At 47.6% G+C, this 19,533-nt stretch overlaps 1 protein-coding gene and 1 long non-coding RNA gene across 2 annotated transcripts; both read left to right on the top strand.

The window, feature by feature from the left end:
- Positions 1 to 63: 63 nt before the first annotated feature.
- Positions 64 to 4,578, top strand: LOC139667616 (uncharacterized). The gene is made up of 3 exons (XR_011696942.1): positions 64 to 149; positions 1,359 to 1,448; positions 3,730 to 4,578. It is a non-coding gene; the product is annotated as an uncharacterized lncRNA (long non-coding RNA).
- A 3,587-nt stretch (positions 4,579 to 8,165) lies between these two features.
- rbm12 (RNA binding motif protein 12) lies at positions 8,166 to 19,329 on the top strand. The gene is made up of 2 exons (XM_071547104.1): positions 8,166 to 8,251; positions 15,096 to 19,329. Exon 2 carries the CDS (start codon positions 15,125 to 15,127, stop codon positions 17,837 to 17,839), a length of 2,715 nt encoding a protein of 904 aa, XP_071403205.1. The 5' UTR covers positions 8,166 to 8,251; positions 15,096 to 15,124; the 3' UTR covers positions 17,840 to 19,329.
- Positions 19,330 to 19,533: the final 204 nt, after the last annotated feature.

Below are 19,533 nucleotides of genomic sequence, written 5' to 3' on the forward strand. Positions count from 1 at the left end.
TCTACCTGGAGGAATGGACTAATGACACTGAGTGTGTGTGTGTGTGTGTGTGTGTGTGTGTGCAGTGCCTGTACCTCAGCGTCTCTGGAGCCGTCTTATGTTCTGAGAGCCATCGGAGCAGATGAAGATCTGGCTCACTCCTCTATCAGGTACTGTACTACTGCTACTGCAGTTATACTACTACTGTACTACTACTACTGCTACTGCAGTTATACTACTACTGTACTACTACTGCTACTGCAGTTATACTACTACTGCTACTGCTACTGCTACTGCAGTTATACTACTACTGTACTACTACTGCTACTGCAGTTATACTACTACTGCTACTGCTACTGCTACTGCAGTTATACTACTACTGTACTACTACTGCTACTGCAGTTATACTACTACTGCTACTGCAGTTATACTACTACTGTACTGCTACTGCTACTGCAGTTATACTACTACTGTACTACTACTGCTACTGCAGTTATACTACTACTGTACTACTACTACTACTGCTACTACACTTATACTGCATACTACTGCAGATATACTACTACTGTACTACTACTACTACTGCTACTGCAGTTATACTGCATACTTCTACTATACTACTACTGCTACTGCAGTTATACTACTACTATACTACTACTGCTACTGCAGTTATACCACTACTATACTACTACTGCTACTACAGTTATACTACATACTACTACCACTACTACTACTATACTACTACTGCTACTACAGTTATACTACATACTACCACTATACTACTACTGCTACTACAGTTATACTACATACTACTACTACTACTACAGTTATACCACATACTACTACTACTACTGCTACTACAGTTATACTACTGCTATACTACTACTGCTACTACAGTTATACTACATACTACTACTACTACTGCTACTACAGTTATACTACATACTACTACTACTACTGCTACTACAGTTATACTACATACTACTACTACTACTGCTACTACAGTTATACTACATACTACTACTACTACTGCTACTACAGTTATACTACTGCTATACTACTACTGCTACTACAGTTATACTACATACTACTACTACTACTGCTACTACAGTTATACTACATACTACTACTACTACTACTGCTACTACAGTTATACTACTGCTATACTACTACTGCAGGGATCATATGCTGTAGCTTTGGATTCAGCAAGTTGAATACATAGAGATGTGTGTGTGTGTGTGTGTGTGTGTGTGTGTGTGTGTGTGTGTGTGTGTGTGTGTGTGTGTGTGTGTGTGTGTGTGTGTGTGTGTGTGTGTGTGTGTGTGTGTGTGTGTGTGTGTGTGTGTGTGTGTGTGTGTGTGTGTGTGTGTGTGTGTCAGGTTTGGTATCGGCAGGTTCAGTACAGAAGAAGAGGTCGACTACACAGCAGAGAAATGCATCCAGCAGGTCCGCAGGCTGCGGCAGATGAGGTGAGTTAAACTGGAGTTAGACTGGGAGTTAGACTGGAGTTAGACTGGAGTTAAACTGGAGTTAGACTGGAGTTAGACTGGGAGTTAAACTGGAGTTAGACTGGAGTTAAACTGGAGTTAGACTGGTGTTAAACTGGAGTTAGACTGGAGTTAAACTGGAGTTAGACTGGAGCTAGACTGGGAGTTAGACTGGAGTTAGACTGGAGTTAAACTGGAGTTAGACTGGGAGTTAGACTGGAGTTAGACTGGAGTTAAACTGGAGTTAGACTGGAGTTAGACTGGGAGTTAAACTGGAGTTAGACTGGAGTTAAACTGGAGTTAAACTGGAGTTAAACTGGAGTTAGACAGTTATACTACATACCAGGTTCCATATTACGTAGTACCTGGTACTTTTTTTCGTAGCACCTCCGTCGAGGTTCCAAGCGAGCTGGGAGTTAAACTGGGAGTTAGACTGGAGTTAGACTGGAGTTAAACTGGAGTTAGACTGGAGTTAACCTGGAGTTAGACTGGGAGTTAGACTGGAGTTAGACTGGAGTTAAACTGGAGTTAGACTGGAGTTAGACTGGAGTTAAACTGGAGTTAAACTGGAGTGAGACTGGAGTGAGACTGGAGTGAGACTGGGAGTTAGACTGGAGTTAGACTGGAGTTAAACTGGAGTTAGACTGGAGTTAAACTGGAGTTAGACTGGAGTTAGACTGGAGTTAGACTGGGAGTTAGACTGGAGTTAAACTGGAGTTAGACTGGAGTTAAACTGGAGTTAAACTGGAGTTAGACTGGGAGTTAGACTGGAGTTAAACTGGAGTTAAACTGGAGTTAGACTGGAGTTAGACTGGAGTTAAACTGGAGTTAGACTGGAGTTAGACTGGAGTTAGACTGGAGTTAAACTGGAGTTAGACTGGAGTTAAACTGGAGTTAGACTGGAGTTAGACTGGAGTTAAACTGGAGTTAAACTGGGAATTAGACTGGAGTTAGACTGGTGTTAGACTGGGAGTTAGACTGGGAGTTAGACTGGGAGTTAACCTGGAGTTAGACTGGAGTTAGACTGGGAGTTACACTGGAGTTAGACTGGAGTTAGACTGGTGTTAGACTGGAGTTAAACTGGAGTTAGACTGGAGTTAAACTGGAGTTAGACTGGGAGTTAGACTGGAGTTAAACTGGAGTTAAACTGGAGTTAGACTGGAGTTAGACTGGAGTTAGACTGGAGTTAGACTGGAGTTAAACTGGAGCTAGACTGGGAGTTAGACTGGAGTTAGACTGGAGTTAAACTGGAGTTAGACTGGAGTTAGACTGGAGTTAGACTGGAGTTAAACTGGGAATTAGACTGGAGTTAGACTGGAGTTAAACTGGAGTTAGACTGGGAGTTAAACTGGAGTTAGACTGGAGTTAGACTGGTGTTAGACTGGGAGTTAGACTGGGAGTTAGACTGGAGTTAGACTGGAGTTAGACTGGTGTTAGACTGGGAGTTAAACTGGAGTTAGACTGGAGTTAGACTGGTGTTAGACTGGGAGTTAAACTGGAGTTAGACTGGAGTTAGACTGGGAGTTAAACTGGAGTTATGCCGCTTTTCCACTGCATAGTACCGGCTCAACTCGACTCGACTTGCTTTTGGTAGTACCACTTTGGTTTTCCACTGCAGATAGTTCCCCCTCAATGTGCCCCACCCCCCAAACTGGTCGTCATAGCGACGCCGCATGAAACGCGACACACAGCTACAACGGAGGATATGGAAGAGATGGTGTTCTTGATCCTCGGTGTGTGGCTGTCAGTCACAGCAGGGAAACAGATTTGATTTCAGAAGAGGCTGAAGGCAGCGAGACAGCAGAAGCTCTCTGGCTGCTCGAGGCCACGCAAGAGGGCAAGCTAACCGCTAACCTGGAAGCTAACGTTAGCATTATGTCCCGTGTCGCGCAGTGATGACGATTCTCTGACCAATCAGCGGTCTGCAGTGTTTTCACGTCTCCTTCTGGTGCCTCAGCTCTCCTCAGCTCGCTTGGAACCTCGACGGAGGTGCTACGAAAAAAAGTAGCAGGTACCACGTGATATAGAACCTGGAACCTGGAACCTGGAACCTGGTACTTGGCCAGTGGAAAACCAAAAAAGGCGAGTCGAGTCGAGCCGGTACCATGCAGTGGAAAAGCACCGTTAGACTGGAGTTAAACTGGAGTGGTTAATCTCACTCACTCTCTCTCTCTCTCTCTCTCTCTCTCTCTCTCTCTCTCTCTCTCTCTCTCTCTCTCTCTCTCTCTCTCTCTCTCTCTCTCTCTCTCTCTCTCTCTCTCAGTCCTCTGTGGGAGATGGTCCAGGAAGGCATTGACCTGAAGAGCATCAGCTGGACGCAGCACTAGACTCCTCCCACCACAGCGATGGTTCCCAGGGGATTCTGGGAACTAAGCAGCTGTGCTTCCTGTCTACAAACACGCACAAAGCTCCTGTCTGACTTGAGGCAGTCTTTCCTGTAGCTTGTTGTCTTCTGTAGAAGCTTCTGAAGGGCTTTAAGTTGATCTGTTGGGCAACATTGCCCAGGGAGTTGTCCTAATGCTACAACTTGTCCACATAGATTTTGTCGGATATTTCAGCTTCTGTTGCCCTGTCATGTTGCCCAACATGTTGCCCGGTGTGTCACGGTCGAAGCCAAAGCAGAAAACTCTGTGATACCGGGCAATGTGTCGGGCAACCTAGATGGGCAATGTCCCCAGCAACAGGAAATAAAATGGGACCCTAGGGCAACAATGCTGAGGCAACTCCTTAGACAATGTTGACTGCCAGAGTTGCCCAACATGTGATGTGAACAGATCTGCCAGAGACACTGACACAGTTTAGATCAGAGGAATCCGACACACAGCTGATTCACTGATTCATCTGAAGATTCACTGATTCATCTAAAGATTCACTGATTCATCTAAAGATTCACTGATTCATCTGAAGATTCACTGATTCATGTCTCTGGTTGCTGTAGTGAAAGAGAGTCACTGTTACTGAATCAGAATCATGTTTTAGCTCCCTGGTCAAAGTCTCTCCCCCTCTCTCTCTCTCTCCCCCCCCCTCTCTCTCCCCCTCTCCCTCTCTCTCTCTCTCTCTCCCTCTCGCTCTCCCCCCCCCTCTCTCTCCCCCTCTCCCTCTCTCTCTCTCTCTCTCTCTCTCTCCCCCCCCCCCTCTCTCTCCCCCCCATCTCTCTCTCTCTCCCCCCCCCCTCTCTCCCCCCTCTCCCTCTCTCTCCCCCCCCCTCTCTCTCCCCCTCTCCCTCTCTCTCTCTCTCTCTCTCCCTCTCGCTCTCCCCCCCTCTCTCTCTCCCCCCCATCTCTCTCTCTCTCTCCCCCCTCTCTCTCTCCCCCCATCTCTCTCTCTCTCTCTCCCTCTCTCTCTCTCTCCCCCCTCTCCCTTTCTCTCTCCCTCTCTCCCCCCCCTCTCTCCCCCCCTCTCTCCCCCCCCTCTCCCCCCCCCCTCTCTCCCCCCCTCTCTCCCCCCCCCTCCCTCTCTCTCTCTCTCAGTGTTAGTGAAGCAGCATCACCATGTTAGTCTATCAGCACCTCAGTAGTATTCAGTATAATCTAATATCCAGTTTAAAATGCAGTTTTGTCAAAGCTCTTCAGTCCTTGTCAGTTAGACTTCAGTATCTGCTGTCACTGCTGCATTCTCCAATAAACACCAGCTTCATCACTGACCTGCTGCTTCACTTTTGTTTTTTCTTTTTGTTTTTAACCACACAGTCCATCAGGTGAGAAGGTGTTCTCTAAAGAGCTGGGTCTTTAGCCTTTTCTTAAAGATCGAATGGAGTTTGGTAACTCGTTCACCACCGAGGAACCGCAGAAGAAGAGTCTGGATAGAGACTTAAGGTAGGGCCGGGCGATATGGTTGAAATCAATATCACGATAATCATAAGGATTTTTCTCGATATCAATATATGTCACGATATGGTTCATGTATGCAAAATCATGTTAAATAATCAAATTAATGTTCATCTCATTGAACCGAATGGTGATGTTAGGTGTGATGTCAAACAAAACAAATATTCAAATAATATTCCTACCATACCTCATTTTATCAGAGTTTTTAAGTAAAATTTGCTTGTCATCATCAATTCAGACAGAAGAAATGTGTCACGATATTAAAATATCTTCATATCATCACAATATGATTCCACTGAAAGCCCAGCCCTAATTTAGAGCCTTGTGGTGGCAGACGAGGAACCACAGAAGAAGAGTCTGGATAGAGACTTAGGGCCTTGTTGTGGCTCCTTGGCAGAGCGTAGTGAGCAGAGGGAGTGTAGACCTGAATGAGGAGTTCAGGTCAGTCGGAGCATCAAGGACTTGAACTGGATGCGGGCGACTGGGAGCCAGAGGAGGAGATGAACAGCGGAGTGACATGTGGTCTTTTGGGCCGGGTGAAGACCAGACCCTCCGCCTGTTCTGGATCATCTGCAGAGGTCTGAGCTACAGGCCGGGAGCCCTGCCAGGAAGGAGCTGCAGGAGTCAAGGCTGATATTATAAGAGCCTGAACCAGGAGCTGAGCTGCATGCTCAGACAGGTAGAGTCTGATCTTCCTGATGTTGTTCAGAGCAAATCCACATGACCGAGCACCTGGGCCCAGTTGTTCAAAAAGTTTAATCTGGATCAGAATGATCCGGATTTGGAAATCCTATGTTTTGCTATCCAGGATCAGGTAATCCATCTTACTTTTGTGCCGGTTTTTTAAAGCAACATTGGATTGGATCACCCTGATCCAGATACAGATTTTTCAAGATTACCAAATCTGGATTACCAGTGCTCTAAATGGGACATATCACACTGTAGGCTACTAGCTCTGTGAAGAGCAACAGGTAGAAGAGCCAGTGTGGCGTCACTTAAGTGTTTTTATTTGAAGAGACACAAAACAGCACAATAAAACAATACAAACATCAGTCAGACCCCTCATCTGACCCACAACAAATAAATATAAACAAACAAATAAACATTATTCACAAATACATATTGATATTTTGAACACGTTTTAAATCATAAAAAGGCTAAATGTCAGCTAGTTAACAAAATAAAGAACGTTCAGAGTTCTTCATGTGTGGAGAGACCAACTTTTTGAAGGGTTAGAAACTACTTTTGACTGGTTCATCTCTGATGATTGTGTCATTGTAATTAATATACAGTGATAAATGACAGTTAAAATTAAATGTATTATTTTTGTTTGATATTGACAGCTGTTTGGGGGATTATTTTATGGGGACAAAATCCTTTTTTTTTCTGTACTGAAAGTCTTAATAGGAAGCCTAATGTCGACTTTATCTACTTTATCACTGTAACGTTTAAACAAATCAAGTGCAAAATATAAATAAATGTATACATACTACATGATACAAATGTTGTATTATTTGACCAATTTTAAAGTTTTATTACATTTTTTTTTCCTGAAATCCACCCTGAATCCACCCTTCTGCTGGGATCAGTATAATCCCAATCCTACTAAAAAGTTTTGAACAACACATACTGAAGGTTTGATCCAGATCAAAACCAAGACTGGATTACGTGATCTAATCCGATTTCAGAATCCTTTTTTTCTTTTGAACAACCCATTTTGAAGATTTGATCCAATCCAAAATCCGATCAGATTACTTCTGAAGAACTGGGCCCAGAAGCCACATGATCCTTGAAGGTTAGCTGGTCATCAATCATGACACCCAAGTTTCTGACAGACTTTGTGGGAATGAGCTGAGCTGATTGGAGCTGGATCCTGATCTGTTGTAGTACAGAGGGACTGGCTGGGATGACAAGGAGCTCAGTGTTTGACAGGTGAAGCTGAAGGTGGCGTTCCTTCATCCAAGCCCAGATATCGGCGAGGCGTGAGGCCGATATCTGTGCAGAGACTGTGGGGTCGTCTGGAGGAACGACAGGAGGAGCTGGGTGTCGTCAGCATATGAATGATAAGAGAAGCCATGTGAGCGGATCACTGCACTCAGTGAGGTGGTGTATAATGAAAAGAGAAGGGGTCCAAGCACTGACCCTTGAGGTTCCCCTGTGGACAAGCAGTGGGATTTAGACACTTCCCCTCTCCAAGACCCTCTGAAGGATCTCCCTGAGAGGCAGGACTCAAACCAGCAGAGAGCGGATCCTGAGAAGCTGAGCTCAGCGAGTGTGGAGAGGAGGCAGCTGATAGGTCAAGTGACAGAACAGAGGACTGACCGGCAGCTCCAGCTGATCACAGTACTGCAGTACAGACTGACAGTACTACACTGACACAGTACTGCAGTACATACTGACACTACTGCAGTACTGACTGACAGTACTGCAGTACTGACTGACACTACTGCAGTACTGACTGACACTACTGCAGTACAGACTGACAGTACTACACTGACACAGTACTGCAGCACATACTACAGTCTTATGATATAAGTATCAGATTATTATGATTACAGGCACTAATGGATATTAAGAACCAATTTAAATGTACAAAGTAAAATGTGTAAAGTAAAAGCAAGATTATATCAATGTACACAATATACATACATACATAATATTGTATTACCATTTATATTATAATTATAATATTTTTTTATTATTGAGGTGTAGTGTAGTCATGTAAAAAGTTACTAAACCATTTAAACCAAAGTCTCTGACGGAAACACTTTGATCAGCCGGTAGATGTCGCTGTCGTTCTGACGTCAAGAAAAACTGTCGTCCTGCGTCATCACGTCGGCTGTCGCGGTAGTTGCGCCGACATTTCGTGATCCAGCAGAGAGAGAAGAGCGCACCGGAGAGAAGAGAGCTGCTCGACTCGTTAATGAATAAAAGATCTGTGTGTTGACAGATTCCTCGGTAAGCATGCAGCGGAGGGAGCGGCGCACACACCGGGCAGCGGGCCGGACTGCGGCCGCCGCTGGCGCGCTGCCGGCCGGCTGCTGCTCCGACACAAAGCGCTGCACACCAACACTGCTAGCTAGGTGGCTAACGGAGTTAGCCTGTTCTCCTATGCTAAACGGGCTCTATTCATTACTTAGACTGAAAACCAGCTAGCTAGTTCTGACTGTTATATAGTTCTGACGTCATAAGTCGCCGTTGCTCTGGGCTGAAACCCGCCGCCTTGTTACTAAAGTGATGTTCTGTTTAAACCTTTAGCTTCCTTGCGCTAGCTTTGTTTAAAATGGTGTCTGGTCTGCGGAGCTGCTAGTTAGCGTTAGCCAGCTAGCTGTCTGCAGCTAGCTGCTCCTGAGCCGAGCGGCTGCTGTCCGTGCAGCAGGTCAGCTGTCCGTCACTTTAACATGTAAAGGAGAGTGCTGCTGTGTGTGTGTGTGTGTGTGTGTGTGTGTGTGTGTGTGTGTGTGTGTGTGTGTGTGTGTGTGTGTGTGTGTGTGTGTGTTGTGAACTGAGTCTCCCTGCAGCGTCGGGTCGGTTCACGCCTGTCTCCATGACCGGACACGAGAGAGCTGTCCCGCCCCTATCCGTGACGTCACATCGACTTTCCTCTGCCAGTCTAACAGTCGGTATGGGTGACTGGGTGTCTGTGTGGAACTGATAGTAAAAAACAAAAACCAACCTGATTGTAGCTGTCAGTGTTTCATGCAGACTGGACTGTTCTATTAGAAGAAACTGTGATTTGTTATTTAGGATTAAACTGTGACTCTGAGCTGTTCCTCTGTCTGGTTTCAGTTTGAATCCATCGCTCTGTGTTCTGTGTTCTGTGTTCTGTGGTTCTTGGTTCATCGTTCTGCAGCTGCAGCGCCTCACGGTCTGGGTTCTGGACTCTCTGGACACGTGTCGTGTTTCTCTGATACTTTCCTGTCCAGCGTTGTGATCCTGGTTTCCTTCTTCTTCGCTGTGTTTTCTGGCCCGAACCGATCTGCGCGGCTGCAGTTTCCCAACTGATGATGAACCAAAACCACAGAACTCCCATCCAGCTGGGGCCACCTGGGTCGCTGGATGGGATCAATCACTTGTCACTTGTTGAGCAGCTTTAGAAATCTCTCATTAAAAGTGTCGAGTTTCTGTTTACAAATCCTGTTACTAACACAGGAGAGTTTGGAGCAACTTGTGGAATTTGAAGTTTCTTTAGTTTTCACAGCAGCAGACTGTTGGACTGAATACAGCTGCTGCTCTACTGGGTTCAGATCAGAAGGTTTAGATCAGAAGGTTTAGATCAGAAGGTTTAGATCAGGTTTAGGTATCTGAAGCACTGGACTGTGCTGAGAACTGTGAGTCTGGGTTGTAGCTGTGTTGGATGAACTGCCAATCAGATGTCAGTGTGGTGGAGCTGGGTTCCCTGTGCTGAGTGTGGTGACTGACGTGATGATGATGATGATGATGAGGTACTGGAGCCTGTACCAGGACTGGGACTTTGTTGGGTCCCAGTCTGAGAAAGTTAGCGCTGTGTCTGAGGAAGAGGAGTTGGTTCTGAAGCAGAGGATTGTGGGTCCTGAGGCCAGCGCATGACGCCGCCGTGAAGTCCAGTTCAGCACGGCTGAACCCCCTTTTGTTTTTCTGCTGCTTTATTTCTCCTTTTCTTCTTCTGCTGCTGCTGCTCCTCGGTCCGGCAGCCGGGGCGTTCGGCAGGACGGTGGGTAACGCTGTGCAGACTCCTGGCCCCGGTCGGCCTGAAGGGGGCGCTATAATTAAAGTTCTAAAGGCCGTAACTCCCACACTGTAAGCCCAGTTGACATGAAACTTGCCACACACACACATTCCCTTGTTTGCTCTAAATCTGTCAGCTGGACTAACAAAGTCTGCCACCGTGGATTTTCCCCCCGCAAATTTTCATTTTTCATTTTTTGACCAGTCAACACCAATTTTGGGACAAATCCAGGCGGGGCCTTGATGCGCCGGTGTTGTATAAACAGTCGAATTCTGACAATATGGCTGCTATTGCCCAATGAAGTTGACAAAGGGGCGTGGCCAAACACAGAATTGGCCCGACCTCATGGGTCGGTCCAGTCGGCACAAAACGGGTTTCAGATGTTGAGCCGCGTTCAGGAAGCGTCTGCACAGTGTGTTTTAAAGTCAACACATAGGGGGCGCCACACACCCCACAGTGTCTGTCTCACACCTGGGTGGACCAGACGATACGATATTTGGTTCATCAAATCAAATCTGACTTTATTTGTAAAGCACATTTCTCAAAGTGCTTCACAACACAAATGCAATGGAAGAAAACAACCTGAAAAGAGGTCATAAAAAAATAAAAATAGACATGTATTTAAGAGTAGAATAAATCAGATCATTAAAATTAAAAATAAAAATAAGCAATGAATATAAGATTAAAATAAAAACATTAAAAATTACAGGGAAGCTAGGCTGAACAGGCATGTTTTAAGTTTTCGTTTAAAAACTCCACATTGGCTTATGACTTATGTTTCGATATTTGATGTCACGGAAAATATTGTGATACTCGATATTATCAGAGATCAGCCCAAGCCCACATGACAGGAAACAGAAAGACTCGTAACTCGAGGTGAAATCTGTCCGGCTCAGAAACTCCATCTGGAAGCTGAAGACTCAACGTACATTTAATTCTGTTCAGTGTTTAATAAAAAATAATTGCTGTGTGAAAACTGGACATAGTTCGGAGGACGCCATTTTCAAAAGGCAACAGCCGAACGGGATTGATCGTTTACAACGGAAGTCCCTCCCACGTTCACGCAAGGCATCATGGGAGTTAGGAGTATGGCGGGCGTGAAATCTCTAGAGAAGCTAAAAGTACTTTTCACTTTTCTGGGGTTTGTCATCGTTTTCCCAGCGGCGGTGTATCAGCTCCTGAAGTTTACTATCTCTGTGTTTTACCTTCATCTTTGCTAATGTGTTGCATCAGTGACATCAGAGGCATCAGTGGCATCAGTGACATCAGAGGCATCAGTGACATCAGAGGCATCAGTGACATCAGAGGCTTAAAACGCCAGCCTCGCCTTGCCTCGCCTCGTCTCTGTTTGTGTGGCTGATGCTCGGCTGCAGGCTGTCGGGTCTGAACCGGCTGGTCTGCTGCCTGTTGTGTTTCGTGGAGACGGCAGGTTGACCCGGCAGGTTGACCCGGCAGGTTGACCCGGCAGGTTGACCCGGCAGGTCGACCCGGCAGGTCGACCCGGCAGGTTGACCCGGTAGGTTGACCCGGCAGGTTGACCCGGCAGGTTCACCCGGCAGGTTGCCGGTCCTGTGTGCGGGACGGACCGTAAAGTTGCAGTTGCTTCTCTGTGCAGAGACTGTTGGCCTGAAGCTTCGCTGAGTCAAACTGCTTCACCGTCACCAAGAGGCTCAGAGGAATCACTGTATGGCATCAATGTGTTGCTGTAGTTGCTCTCAGCTAGATAAGCCAACATATTGTCAAACATGTCAGCTGTCGTGAGTTTGAACCTCAGCGGCTCAGTTGGGCAACCTGTGTTCCCTCAGTGTTGCTACAGTGTTGCTGTTTCATGTTTGCATTCTGTTCAAATCTGCTGTCTGCAATGCTGAGCTGACAACCTGTTGCTGATGTTGCTCTGGTTGACAACATGTTGTTGCTGTTGCTCTGGTTGACAACCTGTTGCTGATGTTGCTCTGGTTGACAACATGTTGTTGATGTTGCTCTGGTTGACAACCTGTTGCTGACGTTGCTCTGGTTGACAACATGTTGTTGATGTTGCTCTGGTTGACAACATGTTGCTGATGTTGCTCTGGTTGACAACATGTTGCTGATGTTGCTCTGGTTGACAACCTGTTGCTTATCTTCTGACTGACATGTTACTAATGTTCTGGTTGACAGGTTGCTGACATTGTAGTTGACAGGTTGCTGATGTTCTGGTTGACATGTTGCTAATGTAGTAGTTGACATGTTGCTGACGTTCTGGTTGACATGTTGCTGATTTTCTGGTTGACATGTTGCTAATGTAGTAGTTGACATGTTGCTGACGTTCTGGTTGACATGTTGCTGATTTTCTGGTTGACATGTTGCTGATGTAGTAGTTGACATGTTGCTCACATTCTGGTTGATATGTTGCTGATTTTCTGGTTGACATGTTACTAATGTACTAGTTGACATGTTGCTCACATTCTGGTTGACATGTTGCTAATGTAGTAGTTGACATGTTGCTGACGTTCTGGTTGACATGTTGCTGATTTTCTGGTTGACATGTTGCTGATGTACTAGTTGACATGTTGCTCACATTCTGGTTGACATGTCGCTGATTTTCTGGTTGACATGTTGCTGATGTTCTGCTTGACAGGTTGCTGATTTTCTGCTTGACAGGTTGCTGATTTTCTGCTTGACATGTCCTAGTCGACATGTTGCTGATATTGTAGTTGACATGTTGCTGATGTTCTGGTTGACATGTCCTGGTTGACATGTCCTAGTCAACATGTTGCTGATATTGTAGTTGACATGTTGCTGATGTTCTGGTTGACATGTCCTAGGCGTCATGTTGCTGATATTGTAATTGACATGTTGTTGATCTTCTGGTTGACATGTTGCTGATATTGTAGTTGACATGTTGCTGATTTTGTGGTTGACATGATGCTAATGATCTGTTGATATGTTGCTGATGATTTGGTTGACATGTTGCTAATGTTCTGGTTGACATGTTGCTGATGTTATGGTTGTCACGTTGCTAATGATTTGGTTGACATGATGCTAATGTTCAGGTTGACATGTTGCTGATGTTATGGTTGACACATTGCTAATGGTCTGCTTGACATGTTCCTAAAGTTCTGGTTGACATGTTGCTGATGTTATGAATGACATGTTGCTTATGTTCTAGTTGACAGGTTGCTAATGTTCTGGTCGACATGTTGCTGATGTAGTAGTTGACACGTTGCTAATGTTCTGGTTGACATTTTGCTGATTTTCTGGTTGACAAGTTTCTGATGTTCTGGCTGAGATGTTGCTAATGTTGTAGTTGACATGTTGCTAATGTTCTGGTTGACATGTTGCTGATGGTCTGGTTGACATGTTGCGAATGTGGTAGTTGACACGTTGCTGATGTTCTGGTTGACATGCTGCTGATTTTCTGGTTGACAAGTTTCTGATGTTCTGGTTGACACGTTGCTAATGTTCTAGTTGACAGGTTGCTGATGTGGTTGACATGTTGCTGAAGTGCTGCATTGCTGTGTCCTGGGTCTGGTTAGCAGAGGTCTGGTGTGGGAAGCTAGCAGCTTCTCTCTGTCTGGTAGGGAGGAGCCGGTCTCTTCTAACTTCTGATTGGCTGGGAGAAAGAGCGCTTCCACCAACACACACATGAATACATGGAGGCCGGCTGGGTCAGACTGGCAGGAAGCTGCTGGGTTTGTTTCTCATCTGCCGTTTAAAGTGTTTGTGTGGAAAGTAGTTTTGTCCTGTGACTCTTGAGTTTAGTTGGTTGTTGTTTGTTGAGGTTGAAGAACAGCAACAGGTTTGACTGCTGACTGAGAACGAAGTGAAATTAGACATAAAACCCAGTTCTGTTCTGTCCAGATGAATATCTGCTGTCTGTGTGATGGATGAAGACCGATCAAACACAAGCTGCCAACTGAATCATCTGTCTGCTGTACACTAGGCTTGGGCCAATCAAATATCACAATAGTTTCCAACAGTAATATCGCCCCACGGCGATATTATTACTGATAGCTAGATAGAAATATGATGGATTCAGAAGAAATAAAATTAAAAAAACGCCCCCCCAAAAAAACGACCTCCACCCCTACAAAAAGCGATAATGTCTAGGCTATATTTTGGCGGGACAAAATTACAATTTAAAATTTTTAATATCGCCCAAGCCTACTGTACACACCAACACATCCAGCCACACGGTGCTTAATGAAAGCGAACATTAAATCTACTTTAAACATTTGAATATAAGATAAGATAGCACTTTATTAATCCCCTTGGGGAAATTCAGGTTATTTTAGTTCTGTTCTGTGAAAGGTTGAATTCTGATAAAATGGTTTGAACAGGGAAAGTGTTTCTCTGACCTTCTGCATTTATGTAGCGGTTTTATCCAAAGACCTTTTCCCCAGGTTGTCCTGCAGAAATCTTCTGCCTGTCAGGCCGGTTCATCCTAACCGGTTTCCACCGGTTTGTCTCGGGTCGCAGACACTCGAACCCCTCCCACTCACGCAGCTTCAGCCAGAAAGAAAATATACACTACATTATACCATGAAGTTGTTCCTCAGTGTTTATTCTCATCAGCTGAGTCCTTTCAGTGTCTGTCATGTATGTGAATGCTAGCTTGGCGTTTCCCTCGCCCAGAGCTTCAGGTTCAGGTAACTGGCCTTGTGTTCGGCTGATTTCTGCCTCTGGAGGCTGTTGTGCTTTGAGACTCTTCAGCCTTTTTAAAACAACCTGGATCTACACCAGCTAACACCCAAAAACAGACCTAGCTTACAGGATAGCCTTCAAAATCAGTTTTGCACTGTGAAAGAAACTATTTTGAGGATGTTTAGCGCTGTTTAAATCACACCTGAATTTGCATCCCCCCTTTCCCCAAACACACCAATGGTTTCCAAAGCCTGGGTCAGGACCCAAAGCCGGGATGCAGGGAGTTAAAAATTGGTCCCTAAATTATTCTGGAGAAATTGAAATGTAAACACTGTGGGCTAAGCTTTTAGATTGGCTTACATATTGGCCTGTGAAGTCAGTTTGTGAGAATGTGGGTTTCCTGAGGAAACATTTGGAAGCCACTGGTCTTTCCCTCTGCTCTGTCTGACGCTGGTGTTGCTCTCTCCCCAGGTTGTAGAGCCTGTTGTTTAGCGGTCAGTATGGCGGTAGTCATCAGGCTGCAGGGTCTGCCCATAGTGGCCGGCACCATGGACATCAGACACTTCTTCTCTGGCCTCACCATTCCTGACGGGGGCGTGCACATCGTGGGGGGCGAGCACGGCGAGGCCTTCATCGTCTTCGCCACCGACGAGGACGCCCGCCTGGGGATGATGCGTACGGGCGGGGCCATAAAGGGCTCCAAGGTGTCACTGTTGCTTAGCAGTAAGACAGAAATGCAGAACATGATCGAGCTGAGCCGCCGCAGGTTCGAGACCGGGGCGGGCGCCGTGGAGACGGCCGCGCCTACGGCCGGGAACGCCAACCGGCAAGCGGGCCCCGCCCCTATACCCGCCGTGGGCCAGCCGGGGGCGGGGGGGAGAAGCGGTAGCCACGGTAACCAGGGTTTCGGTAACGTTCAGGCCTCCGTGGCGGCGGCGAGTTCGTCTCAGGAGCCGCAGGGCAACAAGGCGGTGGCCAGCCTGGCCAGCGTGGTGCCCAGCTTCACCAACAGTTACAGCTCCGCCCCCACCATCACCACAGCCATGGCCTCACTCAACTCAGGCCCTCCGCCCATCCCTCCCCTTCCCAGCATGCCCTCCATGCCCCCCATGCCCACCCTGCCCACCATGCCTGTTCCTCCTCCCGTCTCCTCCCTTCCCCCCATCCCCACCGTCTCCCCCCTCTCCCAAGGACCCCCAGTACCTCCGATGTCCCACCTCCCACACATGTCCTCCCTGCCTCCCTTCAACCCCTCCCTGCCTCCTCCTGCAGGTCTGGGCTCTGGCCTCCCTCTGGGAACCCCCAACCCCATGCTGTTCAACCCCCTCTCCCCCCTGGCCTCCCTCGGCCTCCAGGCCCACATGAAGGCTGCCGCTGCAGCCGCCACCGGAGGAGGAGCAGCCGGTCCGGACGAGCTGTTTGTCCTCCTGCAGAACCTCCCGTTCTCCTGCTCGGAGGTGGATGTCAGGGAGTTTTTCCGGGGTCTGGGGGTGGAGGGCGTTCGCCTGCTGAGGGACGGTCAGGGCCGGCCAACAGGCAGGGCGATGGTCAAGTTCTTCTTGCCCCAGGACAGCTTTGAAGCGGTGAAACGGGGCGGTGGCATGATGGGTCAAAGATTCATCGAGATCGCCCCGGCAACTGAGCGGCAATGGGCCAGCCTCAATGGCAGCGCGACAGGCCCCTCTCCTCACAACAGTAACAAACCACTCAACAGCAATGAATCACAGGACCAGCAGCATCGCCGTGGTAACGCTGGGGTGGGAGGCAGGGATCAGCGTGGGAGGTCACGATCTCCTCACCGCCAGGAGTTCTGCATCTACCTGAAGGGCCTTCCCTACGAAGCCGAGAAGAAACAGATCCAGGAGTTCTTCAAGAACCTGGCCATCGTGGAAGACAGCATCTACATCGCCTACGGGCCTAACGGACGCGCCACAGGAGAAGGCTTCCTGGAGTTCAAGACCGAGCAGGACTACAAGACCGCTCTGGGTGCCCACATGCAGTACATGGGCAGTCGCTTCATCCAGGTCCATCCGATCAGCCGCAAGGGAATGCTGGAGAAGATCGACGGCATCCGAAAGCGTGCCGTGGCGCAGGGTGACGGCAAGAACCAGGACGGCTCGAAAGCTCCCAGGAACTGCGCTCACATCACCAACATCCCCTACAACGTCTCCAAGAAGGATGTCCGTGCCTTCCTGGAGGGGGTGGGGCTTTACGAGGACAGCCTGAAGGTTCTGACAGATAACCACGGCAACGGTTTGGGCCAAGCCATCTTCCAGCTGCGGACCGAGGAGGACGCCCGCAAGGCCGAGAGGCTGCACCGCCAGAAACTCAACGGCCGCGACGCCTTCGTCCACCTGGTCACCTTTGAGCAAATGAAGGAGATCGAGAGGAATCCTCCTCCACAAAACAAGAGGGGCCAGCGCAACCAGAACCAGAACCAGCAGAACCAGAACCAGAACCAGCACCAGCCTAGCCAGCCCAGCCCCCAGCAGCCCCAGATCAACCCGTTTGTTGGAATGAGTGGGGAGGAGTTTAACTTCCTTAGGAACACCATGGGGAACCTCAACAGCGCCCCCTTCGTCTCTCCGTTCTCAGCTCCGGGGAACGGGCTGGCGGGCCCCCCTCCTCTCCCTCCTCTGGCGGCAGGACTGGGGGAGGTGAGTCTGGGCGTGGCTCCTCCACTAGTAGCCGGTCTTCCTGGAGCTCCCATCCTGGAGCCGCCAGGTTTCCGCCCCGGAGCCACAGCAGGAGGTCCGTTCGGTCAGGACGGGTTGAGAGGCCTGGCGCCGTTCGACAACACCAACAGGAAAGGAGCAGGAGGACAGAACCGAGGAGGCGGAGCTAACAGCAGCCAGGGCCGTCCAGGGGGCGGGGCTAGCGGCGGACAGCAGGTCTTCGGCCCGGGAGCCGACGGCCTGCGGAACCAGCCGGCCCCCGGCGGACCCAGTAATCCCAGCGGTCAACGCGGCGCCGCCGGCCCGACGATCGTGAAGCTCCAGAACATGCCGTTCACAGTGACGGTGGACGAGATCATGGACTTCTTCTACGGCTACCAGGTGCTGCCGGGCTCCGTCTGCCTCCAGTTCAGCGAGAAAGGCCTGCCGACCGGCGAGGCCATGGTGGCCTTCCAGAACCACGAGGAGGCCACCGCCGCCGTCATGGACCTCAATGACAGACCCATCGGAGCACGCAAGGTCAAAATCAGCCTGGGCTAGAGACCGACACCCAGAACAAAACAGACTAACCCCAACACAGATAAACTGTCCGGGGGAAATGGACCCAACATGAACCAACCCCTCTCAGCCTGTTACCAACCCAGTTTAGAGCTCACTCTCTCCACTGACCACCAATCATTACTGAAGCTTCTCCCCCTGTGTTTAGGTAAAGGCAGGTAAGCCCCTCCCCTGCAATCTGTCCAGGAGGAGAAATCTAACTAACTGCTTCAAACTCTCATCTTTCCTTCAGTTCCTGCACTGACTGGTAGCACAAATAAACTGCCATGATGATGATGATGATGATGATGATGATGGTCATTTCTGATTACTGTGGCAGGAGGGTTTGGCCTTCCCTATTGGCCTTGAGCAAATTGTTTCCATGACAACGCAGCTTTTTGTCCAATCATGTCCAGAGCTGGAGCATGCTGAAAGAATTCACCTGTTTAGTTGCTAAGGTAACGTGATGATGATAATGAGGCTGACAAGCATTGTTGCTATGGTACAAGCTTAAATTATGCTATGTTGCTGTGGTAAAATCTACATTTCCTGTTGCTATGGTAAAATTTCTACATGCTCTGTTGCTATGGTAAAATTTCTACATGTTCTGTTGCTATGGTAAAATCTGTTTATGTTCTGTTGCTATGGTAAAATCTGTTCATGGTCTGTTGCTATGGTAAAATCTACATGCTCCTTTGCTATGGTAAACTTCTTACATGCTCTGTTGCTATGGTAAAACGTAGATGAAAAGCTTTGTTACCATGGTGAAATGTTTATGCTTTGTTGCTATGGTACAATGTTGATGAAAATCAATGTTGTCATGATCAAATGTTTATGCTTTGTTTGCCATGGTAAAATGTTGACATGCACCGTTGCTATGGAAAATGTTCACATGCCCTGTTGCTATGGTAAAAATAATACTGACATCAAGCTCTGTTTCCACTGTAAAATGTTGACAATGCTCTGTTGCCATGGTAAAAGGTTGATTAAAAGCTGCTACCATGGTAAAATGGTGACATGCTCTGTTGCCCTGGTTAAAAAAAAAAAAAAACCTGACATCAAGCTATGTTGCTATAGTAAACTGTTGACAGTGCTGTGTTGCCACGGTAACATGTCGACCACAGTGCTCTGTTGCTATGCTGCGGATGGAGAAAGTGCTGACTCATGTTTTGCTGTAAATAATGACTCGGGCCGCTGCAGTCTGTTTCTTCTGTCACATTAATGCTTCTGTTGCTCTGTTTGGACAACATGGACAACTGCTTCCTCTTCCAGTGTTGGACGCCACTGCACATGCTCAGTAGGTGTGTGGACTGTTGAGCTGTAATGATGAACCCTTTAGTGTCTTCTGTCACTATTCTAGTGTTTTAGTTTAGTAGCCTTTTGTTGTCTGTATGAGATGAACTGTCTATACGTTTGATAATGTTTGATGCTGATTATGATTTTCTGTCAGTGTGTACATACCACCATACATGATGTCATGGAGTCTCCTTTGCTTTGGCTAATAAAAGGACATTCCTGATGCAAACGCCCTCTCTTCCGCTATCCGCTCTCTTCTGGTCTGTCTGCTCCTTTCTCACTGTGTCTGATTATAGAACAAATTTTGATTTATGGAATAGTTGACTTACTGAGTAATTTGTTTCTCTTATGTAAAAGAAGAGGATTGGTCCTGTGTGGACTAGACCTACGTGTCGACATCT

The sequence above is a fragment of the Centroberyx affinis genome, unplaced genomic scaffold (genome assembly GCF_046629955.1).
Source record: "Centroberyx affinis isolate AG114_WGS23_722 - 3 ecotype Tasmania unplaced genomic scaffold, CSIRO-AGI_Caff_v1 ptg005672l_1, whole genome shotgun sequence".
In the NCBI taxonomy this organism is placed as follows: Eukaryota; Metazoa; Chordata; class Actinopteri; order Beryciformes; family Berycidae; genus Centroberyx; species Centroberyx affinis.